The sequence below is a fragment of the Ochotona curzoniae genome, unplaced genomic scaffold (assembly GCF_017591425.1).
Source record: "Ochotona curzoniae isolate NIBS_2020 unplaced genomic scaffold, NIBS_Ocur_1.0 scaffold_4506, whole genome shotgun sequence".
In the NCBI taxonomy this organism is placed as follows: domain Eukaryota; kingdom Metazoa; phylum Chordata; class Mammalia; order Lagomorpha; family Ochotonidae; genus Ochotona; species Ochotona curzoniae.
Window position 1 is genome coordinate 79410840 of NW_024467119.1, and position 12576 is coordinate 79423415.

General features: G+C 55.2%; 1 protein-coding gene and 1 long non-coding RNA gene across 2 annotated transcripts in view; one reads left to right on the plus strand and one right to left on the minus strand.

Annotated features, from left to right (window-relative positions):
* Positions 1 to 4139: 4139 nt before the first annotated feature.
* Positions 4140 to 5326, minus strand: LOC121147197. The gene is made up of 2 exons (XR_005882347.1): positions 4958 to 5326; positions 4140 to 4246 (listed from the first exon to the last, which is right to left on the minus strand). It is a non-coding gene; the product is annotated as an uncharacterized LOC121147197 (long non-coding RNA).
* A 76-nt stretch (positions 5327 to 5402) lies between these two features.
* Positions 5403 to 12576, plus strand: part of FHDC1 (FH2 domain containing 1) — a 30518-nt gene continuing 23344 nt past the window's right edge. The window contains exons 1-2 of the mRNA XM_040966977.1: positions 5403 to 5807; positions 6269 to 6888. Coding sequence (XP_040822911.1) covers positions 6400 to 6888 — 489 coding nt within the window. The 5' untranslated portion in view covers positions 5403 to 5807; positions 6269 to 6399. The remainder of the gene's footprint in view (positions 5808 to 6268; positions 6889 to 12576) is intronic.

The window sequence follows — 12576 nt, forward strand, 5'->3', positions numbered from 1 at the left end:
TAAAAGGGAAAGGTAAGCCAAACCTAACAGGCCGGCCGACCCTCAGAAGGAACTGACCCAAGGCTCTGGGGGAAGAAGCAGGTGCGGGGCTGGACGGTGGCGGACCGGCGCGCGTGCCGTGCACCGGGTGTGCGAGGGTGAGGAAGCAGGGCGCGCGCGGGGGCGCCGCGGCGGCTCCTTTTGTGGCTGACTCCGGGCCGGGCTCCGCAGCCCGCCTGACTCCTCCCCTCGCCCGGTCTCCTAGGACACCTGGCGGCGCCTTCGCAGCCGGGCCGTGCGGCTTTCCCGCCACCCCAACTCCCCCTGGGGAGGTCGCGGGGCCCGCCCCGCGCTCCAGCCTCCAGGGGAACGGCGCCGGGGCCGGAGGTGGGACGCAGCGGCTTGCCAAGCGGCCGCTGGTAGGCCCTTTTGCAGGTGCCGGGCCGGGCGGTGGCCGAGGCCATCCCCGGAGGGTGACCGTGACGGGGAGCGGGGCGAGAGGGGCCGCGCAGGAAAGGGCGCGCTGCCCTCTGCGGGGCGCAGCCTCGGCCGCAGCATTGTTACCTGAGGCAGCGGCTCCGCCCCGCGCGCGCCGCCCAGCCCCCTCGCGGTCCGGCCGGCCGGGCCTGCAGTGGCCGGGAGGAGGCGGTGGCGCTGCGAGACCGCGCCGGAGAGAGTGCGGGGTTCCGCGCTGCGGGAGGAGCTCCGTGCTGCGGGAGCCGCGGGTGAGTGCGAGCCAGGTGGCGGCCCAGGCTCCGGGGCTCCGGGAGGATGGCGAGGGGAGGGCCGGCGGGACCCAGGTTGCTGCGCCGGGGGTTGAGCGGGTGCTAGGAAGCAGCCGAGGGGTGCCGGGTGTCGGCTTTCTGGAAGCCCTCCCTGGGGGAAGGCTTGGGAAAAGATTCTAGCTCCCTTACGCGGCAGCGTTAGGCTCGCCGGGCTGTGGGACCCGCGCCCGGGGATCGGGCTGCTGGCCTGCTGGCCCTGGGGGATGGGCTGATTCAGCTTGGGACGAGACTTTGAGACTCACTGTCCCCCGCCGACCCCGGGCCGATCGGAGAGGAACCCCGCACAGGACACCCTGCGACAGGGGATGCGGGGTGCGCAGAGCGGGCACCCAGTCCGGCGATGCGGACCGAGGACGTGCGGCGGGCCCTCGCTGTGCCCGCGCTGAGTTGAGGTTAGAAGTTGCGCCGGGAGCCGGGAGAAGTGGGGGAAGACGGCGGCTCCTCTTCCTCCTCTCCAGTCTTGGACAACCGGCTTTCTTTAAAACTCGGGCCCCACGAGCTGACGCCCGGAGGAACCTCTCTGCTTCTTCCCGCGGCTTCGTCCTTGCTCCCTCTCCGTGGCGGAGCCGCAGTGCGTCGGCTTTCAGTCCCCGCGCGGGCGGCCGGGCCGGGAGCCCTGGAGGAGGGGGCGTAGCCGGGCGCGCCTGCCTCACACCCCAAATCCGCGAATCCAGAGGACCCCCATCCCCCTTTCACCTTATTAAGCACAGGGGCGCCTTCCCGAGGTGCACCCACCCACCCTTCTGGCAGTTCTCAGCTGCAGCCCCGCAGAGGGGCGGGCGCCCGGGCTCGGCGTGGCAGGGCCGGGGTGGCGGGGTCCCAAGCCGGGTCCCGGGAAGGCGAGGGGCGGGGCCGAGCGACCCTCCACCCCTACTGCTCATCCCTGGGTGGCCTCCAGCCCGCCCCGACCCGAGGAGCTCCGGGAAGGGGTTGGCCGAGCCGGCGTGGCGGCCGCTCGGCTGGCTTCTGCTGGAGGGAAAGGGGCGGACGCCCGGAGCTCCGGGGAGGCGAGGGCTCGAACCCTGTCCGGGCGGCGGTGCGGTGCGGCGCGTGTGGGCGTCCTTCGGCGCCGCGCCGCAGCCTGCGCGCTGATGAGGACTCCGCGGGACCGCCCCCTCGCCGCTCTCGCTCGCCGCGCCCCGAGGTCCCCAGGCGGACGCAGCGGGGGGATGGCGGCCGGCGCACCGCACTTGCTGGCGGCGGAAAGCGTCCGAGCCGGGCGGCGTGGTGGTGAGTGGCGGGCGCGGAGCGCGCGGGATTTGGGACGGAAAGAGGCGGCGGACCTTGTGCCAAAGCCAAGACGTAGGAAACGCCTGCGAGTCTAGACCGACTTGAAAGCAACCGTGCCCTTCAGTGCCCCCGCACCGATTCCCCACCCCGCCCCGGCTACCCTCTCCGGGACCTGCTGGCTGCTTCCTAGCAGCTGTTTGCGCGGAAACGGCTGCTGGTGCGGCCCCCTCTGCCGACCCACAGTTTGTCTTCCTGGAACGGGCTCCCTGCCCTTCCCCTTAGAGAGCATCCTTTGGCATCTCCCCAGCACCCCCGCCCGTGGGTTTGGAACAGAAACTGAAAATGCCCATTGGGAACAGGCGTTGCGCTCTGGTTGTCGGTCCGTGTGTGGCGGGGGGCGGGGGGAGGGGTGCAGCCTCTCTTTACCGCGGTGACGATTTTAATGCCCAGCTCTGGGTGACCTGGTGGACAATCTGTGTTTAGTAAGCGAGCCTGGTGGCAGTGGAGGAGTCTTTTGTCAATGAGGGAATGTTTAGGAACGGCCTGAACTTTTTCTACCTTTTTGCTTCCCTGTGTTGCTCTCTGCCTGTCCCCTGCTGGCGCTGTTCATTGTCAGAGGGTGTGGGCCCGCCCTTTCTGCCCTTACCTCCTAATGCCGGATGGGCTGTCTCCTGGCCCGTTTTCTTTAGTGTGACTTCTGATAATTGTTCTAGGGGAGCGATGTGGCCTGGTGAGTGGTCAGCTGGGCCACAAGACTACCTCTAAGGGCTAAACTGAATCTCAGGACGGTGTTTTGTCCTTCAGTACACAGTCAGATGAAGCTTGCTTTTCGCATCTCCTGCCAAATTCCCTTCAAGAGAATGGAGTTACCGGGGTGTCTTTGACACGGAGGCCGGAGGCCGAGGGAGTGCTGATCCTTAGGCCAGAGCGCCTTGGCGGGGAGTAAGGGGGAGGGTGTCTCTGAAGACCCTTATGAGCTCCATGTTAAGCTGCTAAGACTTTCTGTCTGCCAGTCAAGTGAAGGCTAAGTCGGGGATCCCCTTCGCACTGAGTTTTCGCGTGCCTAGGAGATGCTCTGCACAGCTGCAGCCCTCCAGGGCGGGTCTGTCACTCAGGCACATCCCTGATGGGTCATGCTTAGCACTCAGGAACATTTTCACTTTCTAGAGCCTTCCCCGTGAGGCCCCCCCAGCCCTTTACTCTGGGCTCAGCGGCCGGCCTCTCAGCAGCGGAGATGTTCCATCGAAGCTCTCTCGGAGAGATGGATGGGGCACTTGACATTTCTCACTCAGAGCCAGAGCTAAATTATCCCCGTTGTTGTCCCTGCTGGCTGGCCAGCTGTGGCGTGCCATGAGAAATGCATTGGGCAACTTCTGGTAGGGCTGTCACCTGGATTGTCCCAGTGTGCCTGCAGGAAATGTCCACTTGTGACCTGGGTGGAGAGCGCACCCCTGGTAAACACAAGATTCTGCCGTGTCCCCTGTCTTGAGAAGCAGGGCTGTGTGTACCCTCTCCTTTGCCGAGCGCCTCTCTGACACTGGGGATCCTGGCCAGAGGAGGAAGGCTGAAGTAACGGTAGTAAAAGTGTTAGCTAACATCCTAGCTAATCATTGATGGTAAGCAGATGTGTTGGAAGCTGTTGGGGCGCTCAGACCCTGTGTGTTACCCTGGGGAACAAAAAGGAACCTGACGACATCCCTAGGGATCATGCTGTACATTTTCCCTTTGTTCCTGTAACATTTGAAGAAGACATTCTTTCTCGAGCTGGGATGCTGGTTAGAATGGTGCTGGTGTGTACCTGATCCGCGTCCCTTGCTCCTTGGGTGAGCTTTTATCCCACACTGCCTATGTACTGAACACAAGGCTGTAAAACGCTGACATCCTGGTGCATGGGCACGTAGCACAGTCTGAGGGCATGGGCACTCTCTGCCCTGGGAGCTCTCCGTCTGCTCCTGGGGTTAGTGGCATAGGCAGGTAGCTCAGTCTGAGGGCACGGTGAGGGCATGGGCTCTCTGTGCCCTGGGAGCTCTCCGTCTGCTCCTGGGGTTAGTGGCATAGGCAGGTAGCTCAGTCTGAGGGCACGGTGAGGGCATGGGCGCTCTCTGCCCTGGGAGCTCTCCATCTGCTCCTCCGGGTTAGTGGCACGTCGTATGTACATTCAGGCAGTGCTAAGCAAGAGGTTGCTTTCTAGGTTGGAGACTTGAGCTTATCAGCATTCTTAAGAGGGATCATCTGTAAACTTGTCAGCATATCTGGAATTGGAGATGAATGGGAGGATTAGCAACTCTTCTATACGTGGGGTGTTTTATGTACAGAAGTATTTTAAAATATGTAAGAATCAACTGCCAAAAGTACCTGTGCAGTCTTGAAAAAAAGAAGAGTTCAAATATAACTATAAACTATAATTGGCAATGAGTCATTTGCTTTAGGGATGCCAGCTCTGAAAACAGCCTAGTTATGTTCCTAATGATAATTATGAAAACTCCTTCTAAAAGCCAGTTGCATCTCAAGTGAACTGTAAGTTGACTTGGGTGAATATTTTTAATTTTCCCTACTTAAAAAAAAAGTATCCCAATGGCAACAGCAGCATAACACTGTACATGTGCTTCATTCAACTAAATTGGACTTTTAAAATGCTTTAACTGACCAAAAGAAAAAAAGAATATGCAGTTGACAGTCGAAATGCCGTTTTCTGCTTATACACAGGCTGCTCTCAGAAGCTGAACTTTCAGATATTTCATCAAATATTATCTTTTTAATTTTGAGCTAATCCTATGCACGCATGAATACATAATCACTCAGCACTGAAAGAAAGGACAAATTCCACAAGCAAGAAAACTCTGAGAGACTAGAAACATGAAAAATATAGTCTGAGCACCAGGAGTGCCTTGCATTTTCTATATAAACCCAGCACATACAGAAGGCCTGAGAGACCATAGGGACAGTGAGTGAATGTGGAATACCAGTTGGCTGTTGTGTCTTACAGCTCTGCCTGGATGAGCTCATTTATTCTTAATGTAAACCACGTTAGCAGGCACATCCTCTTGGGGTAGGTGGGGACGCCGGCATGCAGGTTAAATATCCACTTTGAGACCAGGTTGTGTGTCCAAACTGGATTCTGAGAAGAAAGTCTGTAGAACTCCCCGCTTGTTCCCCAGGCGGACTTGCCTTTTACGTGTGGTTCTTCAGAATGTTTGAAATAGTGGTGGCCGATGGTTTACTCTTGGTTAGATGAGCTTGTGTGTCTGTGTGGGCTTTGACACTGATCCTGCGGAAGGTTCACTGCACCCAGAAATCCAGATAGAAGTAGGAAGTGGGTCCCTTTCCCTGGATACGCTCCACTCCGTCCCTCCTTTGCACCCCCGTCCTCATATCTGATCTGTTTCCACAGCAAGTTAGCAACATCCCAACACCCAGAGCAAACATTGGCAGTACCGCAAATATACAAGTCACCAAAATAAGGCAGTGACGGTGTAGATAAGGGGGAGACATGTGGCAGGCGTGATACAGACAGCACATCCTTGTCTCTATCTCTGCGTGGCTAGTGACGTCATGGAGGAGGTGGTTAAGACATCCTGATGTTTTCACTAGGGGCCTAGATGAGAGCGTCGGAAGGGGTGAGAGAGCCAGTTACTGTGTTCTCCTGATTGGACAAATGAGAAAAATTAAGTCCAACGAGTGAAACGGCTTTCTGCAATTCTAAGTGCCAGGAATCTTGACTCCTCACATTTGGCGTTCTCTGTTTGCTGGCGGAAGACACATCTCCAGGTGGGGCAGGGACTGGCTGGCTCTGACTCCAGGAAAGAGTGGTAGGTAGGCCATACTTTGTCATGTCCAGATGACCTGCTTGTTTGGTAGAAAGAGAAAGATGCCTTTGACCCACTGATGGGTAGAGGGCATGTCCAAACTGGAAGAAGGCAGGGTCACCAACGCCTAATGCTTCAGCAATTTGGGCAGTTTCCCTAGGAGCTGGCTGTGCAGTGCCCAGAGAGAGTAAGCTAGTTAGTGAACAAATAGCTTATTCATACAGGGAGCCATCCTGGCCCAGCCTGTAGCGGGGCCTCTTCAAGGAAGTGCATGCCTTCTTGATTGATGGAAGGTTTCCATTCAGGATCTGTTGCTGCTGTGTCTCCAGGTGCTGATGATGTGTCTCTTGTGTGTGTCTGTGCCCAAGCCTTTTAATGCCCTGTGGGATGTGCTGCCCCTTTGCCTCTGGAGATGGAGCCAAAGTGACATTCACCTGCCCTGATTTGGAACTCGTTTTCTCTTGGCAGGTTTGGAAGATGACAGCGTGCTACCGCTCCTGGCAGCTGACTAGCCGGTGAAAAGCTATGACACCCTGTCTGATGTTTGGTGTCTGCCTCCCTAAGGTCAAGCAATTATCTCCTTAGAAGGCAACAGTACTATGCGTGTTATGAATTGTGTCTACTTGGCCAGCGATAAAGAAAATGGGAATATCGCCATGGCAGCTGGATTCATGATTGGCCAAACGCCCCTTCCGGCTCCTCCTCCACCCCCTCCGCCTCCACCATGTCCATATTCGGAGCAAGGCTTTGCCCCCTCCCCGCCTCCTCCCCCACCACCTCCCTTGCCGGCCGCTGCACCTCCTGGCCCACCTCCCCCTCCGGGACTCCCCCCAGCTCCTCACCTAAATGGCTACAGCCAGGCGGGCAAGAAGAAGCGGATGAGGAGCTTTTTTTGGAAAACCATTCCCGAAGAGCAAGTGCGGGGCAAAACCAACATCTGGACCCTGGCAGCTAGCCAGCAGCAGCACTACCAGATAGATACCAAGACCATCGAGGAGCTCTTTGGGCAGCAGGAAAACACCGCCAAGCCATCTGCCTCCAGACGGGGAGCGACTGTGAGTCCTTCCTTCAGGGAAGCACGCGAGGAGGTGAGTACAGACCCGCAGGCTGGACCCTGCGTGCCCCTCGTTGTGCATTAAGCGGGGAGAGAGAGAGAATGCAGGTGTGACTGCCCAGAGAGGAGAGAACAGCCTCATGAGATGGACTGGAGCTGAGATGTGGAGAAGGGTCCCAAGTATGCAGGCCATGTCTTCCCAGGATCGCCACAGCTTGTGACCCCAGGCAGCAGCCTCGCTCTTCCCACCTCAGCACAGCCCCATATTTTGGCACCTTTGCTGGTAGAGATGTTCTGTAGCCCAGCATTGGTTTCTTAGGAATTCTCAAGCTTGGGGGCATATTGGCTCTAAGTTCCCTCCAATCCACTTATGGGCTCTGAAAGATGAATGCAGGGTCTGTTGACCATGAAACACAGAGAACCCTGGCTTGGAATTGTTCCAATGAGGAGGAGAAACACAGAGAACCCTGGCTTGGAATTGTTCCAATGAGGAGGAGGAAGCCTTCAGCCCCGCCCCGAGCACAGCCTCTGGTGTCTCACGCAGCCTGTGCTGTCTCCCCCTTTTGCCCTGGTCTTCAGCAGAAGATGCAGTATAGTGGGTCACTGTCATCTCCCAGCGGTCCTGAGTGAAGTTCAGGACTATTGCAGTAATCACTGGGAGGATAGGAATGGGAACAGAGGTTGGGGGCGGGGTTTAAGAGCAGGTGGCACCAAGGGCCCACGGGGACCCTGCTTCTCTGTGTTAGTCAGAGAGCTTCAGAATCACTCCTTTTTTTTTAAGATTTATTTTATTTTTATTATAAAGTCAGATATACAGAGAGGAGGAGGAGAGAGAGGAAGATGTTCTGTCTGATGATTCACTCCCCAAGTGACCACAACGGTTGGAGCTGTGCCGATCCTGAGCCAGAAGCCAGGAATGTCCTCTAGGTCTCCCACACAGGTGCAGGGTCCCAAGGCTTTGGGCCGTCCTCAACTACTTTCCCAGGCCACAGGCAGGGAGCTGGATGGGAAGTGGAGCTGCCGGGATTAGAACCAGCACCCATATGGGATCCCGGCGCACCCAAGGAGAGGACTTAGCCACTAGGCCACACCGCCAGGCTCCAGAACCACTCCTAGCATAAGGAAAGTGGCTATGGCTGTGGTGTCTTTCTCTGCCTGTGGCAAAAGCAGAAAGACTCATTTGCAGCCCACTTTATTTTAAGGATTTATTTATTTTTATTGCAAAGTCATATATATATATATATATATATATATAGAGAGAGAGAGAGAGAGAGAGAGAGAGAGAGGAGGAGAGACAGAGAGAAATACCTTCCATCCAAAGTTTCACTCCCCAAGTGACTGCAACAGGCAATCTGAAGCCAGCAACCAGGAGCTCTTCCGGGTCTCTCACGTGGGTGCAGAGTCCCAAGGCTTTGAGCCATCCTCAACTGCTTTCCCAGGCCACAGGCAGGGAGCTGGATGGGAAGCAGGGCTGCCGGGATTGGAACCGAAGCCCATATGGGATTCCAGCGGGTTCAAGGTGGGGACTTTAACTGCTAGGCCACGGCACCAAAACCTGCAGTTCACATCTTATTTCAGGAATGTCAGCCTTCCTCCTCATCTCTCTAGACCCCTGCACCTTAGCTGATTGGCATTTTTTTAAAATACATTTTTTATCATTAACTTTAAAAATTATTTATTTAAAAGGCGGAGTGATAGATGTATAAAGAGAAAGAGAATGTCTATCTTTTGGTTCATTCCCCAAATGTCAGTGATAGTTGTAGCTGGGCCAGGCCAAAGCCAAGAGCCAGAAGCCATACATCCAGGCTTCCTGCTTGGGTGTCTGAGGCCTAAGCACTCGATACATGCCCCACTGCTTTCCCAGGCACACTAGCAGGGAGTTGGGTGTAAAGTGGAACAGCCAGGACTGGAGCTAGGTCTGACATGGGATACCAGCATCTCAAACACTGGCTTAGTGTGCTGTGCCACAATGTAGCAAAGAAGCAGAGTGAGAGACAGACAGAGCTCCTGCTTGTTGGTTTATTCTCAGACACCTGCAGCAGTCCTGAATCAGGGGAGCCCAAAGCTGAGGGGAGCCAGAACTCAATCCAGGTCCTCCTGTGGGTGGAAGAGCCCTATTACTTGAGCCACCAATTGCTGCCTCTCAAAGTCTGCGTCGTTAGCAGAAAGCTGGAGCCAGGAGCCCAGCTACTCACTGTCGACGTAACTACTGGGCCCCATGCCTACCCCAAGGCCTTTGCTCTTAACACTTATATGTCCTACTCTGATAGCATAGGAGAAAGAAAAATGAATTCACCATGGCTGTGTGTCATAAGCTAGTCTAACTCTCCAGGATTCGTATGTGACATAGTTTGGGTTGATGCCTTAAATGCATGTAAGGTAGTGATGGTGAACAACAGAGGCTGTCTAGAATTCTCGATTTTCCTGTTGTCTCCAAGTTATTCAGAAGGACTAGGCATGCTCTTTTCCAGTAAGAGTTGCAGATGCTGCCCTGCTCCTTCATTAGACTCCTTTTATGGAAGTGATGACTCTGCAGAGTTGCAGCCTGACAACAACCAGTAGTAAACCTCCCAACTCTGCACTGAGTGGAGTCCAGGGTTGAAAGCAGTGGCCTGTAGAACACCCTGCACGGCGTGGGCAGTGGAGGACCGAGGCCGGACATACAGCCTTACCTTGGTCCAGCACAGCCCGCGGCTCTGGGGGCACACAGCCTGCTGCGGATGGGAGCGTGTGCACCTGAAATAGGAAGCTTCCTGTAGAAGCACCTGATGATGGAATTGGACTGGCTTGAAAGGCCTTGGAAAGCATTCCAGAAGAGTGCTGTCAGGTTCCCCAGGAAGGGCTTACTGGGTGATGGCGAGGGCTTGAGTGGAAGAGTGCCTCAAGTCAGAATTTAACGCTGACACTATGGATTAGAGCATTTAGTAGGGAGGAAGAGGTGATGAAATCTCACCAGATGTTTGATTCCTTGTTGCCTAGAAATAACCTCAAGGAGACTGCAGGTGTGATGGGAGAGCAATAGTTACTTTAAAAATCTAGATTTATTTATTTATTTAAAGACAATGTGGAAGAAAGGGAGAGATGGGGAGAGAGTGAGCTTCTATCCACTGGCCACACCCCAAACTGCCATTGCAGCTGGAGCTGGTCCAGATCAAAGCCAAGAGGCTGGAGCTCCATCCCTGTGAGTGCAGGGCACAAGCACTGGGGCTGCTTCTGCTGCCCTCCCAGGCCTGTTAGCTGGGAGCTCGGGCCGAAGTGGAACAACGAGGACCTGCCCGGGTATTCGTGTGTGGGATGGCAGCATCGTATGCCGTGGCTTAACAGATGCTGCATCATAATGCCAGCCCTGGGACAGTAATAATTAGAGGTAATAAAGATCCACCAGGAAGAAGCCTGCCGAGATTCAGCTCATGCTCCACTCTTTTCAGAGCTGGCTTTCAGATCTCTTCCCGAAAATTTGCTCCAGCTGGTGTTAGTCTATGAGGGCACCCTGCCAGGACCTAATCAGCTGTTTCTTTCAAAAGAGATTTATTTATGTAGTTGAAAGGCAGTGTTAGAGACAATGATTTGCTATCTTCTGACCAAATGGCCTCAACGACCAGAGCTGAGCCACCCCAAAGCCAGGAGCTATTTCCAAGTCTCCTATGTGGGTGCAGGGGCACAAGCACCCAGTCCACCCTCTGATGCTTTCCCAAACCACCACAGGGAGCCGGATAAGAAGTGGAGCAGCTGAGACATACAGCAATGCTGGTATGGGATGCTGGTGTGGCAGGTGGTGGCTTCACTGGCAGCACCGCAGTGCCAGCCCCTGGGCCGGCTCTTAACGGGTAGGCTCTATCAGCCACCCGATGCCCTCTGGAGGAAATCAAAGGTAACCAAACTGGACAGAACTGAACCCAGCTAGGGGAACAAACGAACAAAGGAAACGATCTCACGGAGACCAACATCCAAATTGGCATTTACAAAGAAAGCACGGATGTGGAGGAATCCTTGAAGTTACTCACAACGACATCTATAGCGCTATTACGTTGGCCATAAAGGAAGTCACCAAGATACTGATTAGGGAACGAGTTAGTGGGGAGGGGAAGGAACACTGGTTTTGTTAAACTCGTGGAAAGTCGTATTGCCCCACACAGTGATTCAGATACTGCTCAGGCTTTCTCAGCCTTTGTTCCCACCACAGGAAGGCTCTAGAACTTTGGAACATGCTCTTAATTCAGAACCAGAGATTTCAAATACTCTTATTTGATATACGCAATGGTAAAAGTCATTTGTATTTTTCCATGGCTAAAAGAGAAGTTTCTTCTTCCTTTGAAGGATTTAGGAGGCAGGTTTTGTGCCAGGTGGATGCTAGGACCCGAGTCATAGGAGGAGAAACTAGGAGGGTTTATTTGGAGCTTGTAGCAGGAGCCATGGCAGAGCTGATCACTAGCCCCTCCTGAGTAGCACAGCCCTGCAGTGTGGGGTCAAAACGCTGGCCATGCGTGGGGAGGCTGGTAGCCAGGGCCTCTCACATCCTAGTGGGAAATCCTTACCTTCCATCGCTGTCCATTTCTGCTTTGGCCATAGCTCTGTGAGCAGAAGAGCCAGCAAGCTCTGGACTGTGTCTGCTGCAGGCACTAACTTCAAGGGGGCAGTCCTGCCCACGTGGCATGATGAGTGCTAGCCAGTGGCCTGGAACTGCTGGGAAGGGGAGGGTGGGAAGCTAGCTCAAGCACTGGTCAGGCAGCTCAGTTCTCTGGACCATTTGTGCCCTCTGACTTCTCAGCTTACACAGCCGGCAGATCTCCCGGGGATCCCGTGTGCAGATTCCACTCCAGTCCCACAGAGACTCAGCAGTGAATGCCCCTCTTTGAGACTGCGGCCATTTAGGAAGGGAGATAAGCTCAATGACATGTGCAGCAATAACCCCTTTGAGAGAACTTGGTCACACACACTCCTGTCTCCCTGCTCTGTTGTAGAGGAACTCTGTGTGTGCCCAGCCAATCTGCAAGAGCGCAGTCCTAAAAAGGCAGAAGACGTCCACCAGGCAGTAGCTTCGTGTCCCCGTGCGGATTTAGGGCCAGCCCAGGTCCTTCCTGAGAGCACCCCAGGGTGTGCAACACAGCTCGAGCCATGGTGACAGCTGCTTGCCACAGACAACCAGGGACCAGGGCTGTGGCTTTTGCAGCTGTCACACCTCTGCCTGTGAGCTTATCACGGTCACCTCACAGATCCATCTCGGGGACCCTTCCTGGGGAACCTGGCCAGGCACTGTGGAAGGTTCGTGACAAATGCACCAGCGTTCCTGGGGAAACTGCTCAAGGTGCAGTCCCGGCTGCTGGGACGGAGGGTGGAGTCCAATCCCACTTCTCCTGCCCATCTGTAAACACACAGGAAGCGGGGTGGGAAGGAAGCAGAGGGGCCCTGGCCTGTACTCCTGCTGTTAGTACGGCTTTGGGGGAAATAGTAGAATGACATCTCTGAGGCTCCGCATCCTTATCTGTCAGAGAGGGATCATAACAATCACTTTGCCAGGAACAAGAGCTGTGGATCTCAGCCAAGTGTGTGAAGTCCCGGAGAGCTGAGGGGGGACCAGGATGAGGCTGGATTGGAAGTGTGCAGGAGTTGGGAGGATGTTGCAGCCAAGGGTTAAATAGAGCAGCAGGCTGCAATGTAGTGAGGGGGGGATATAAAACAATTTATTTCCCCAGCTTGATAGCCTAGGTACATAGTGAAGTTC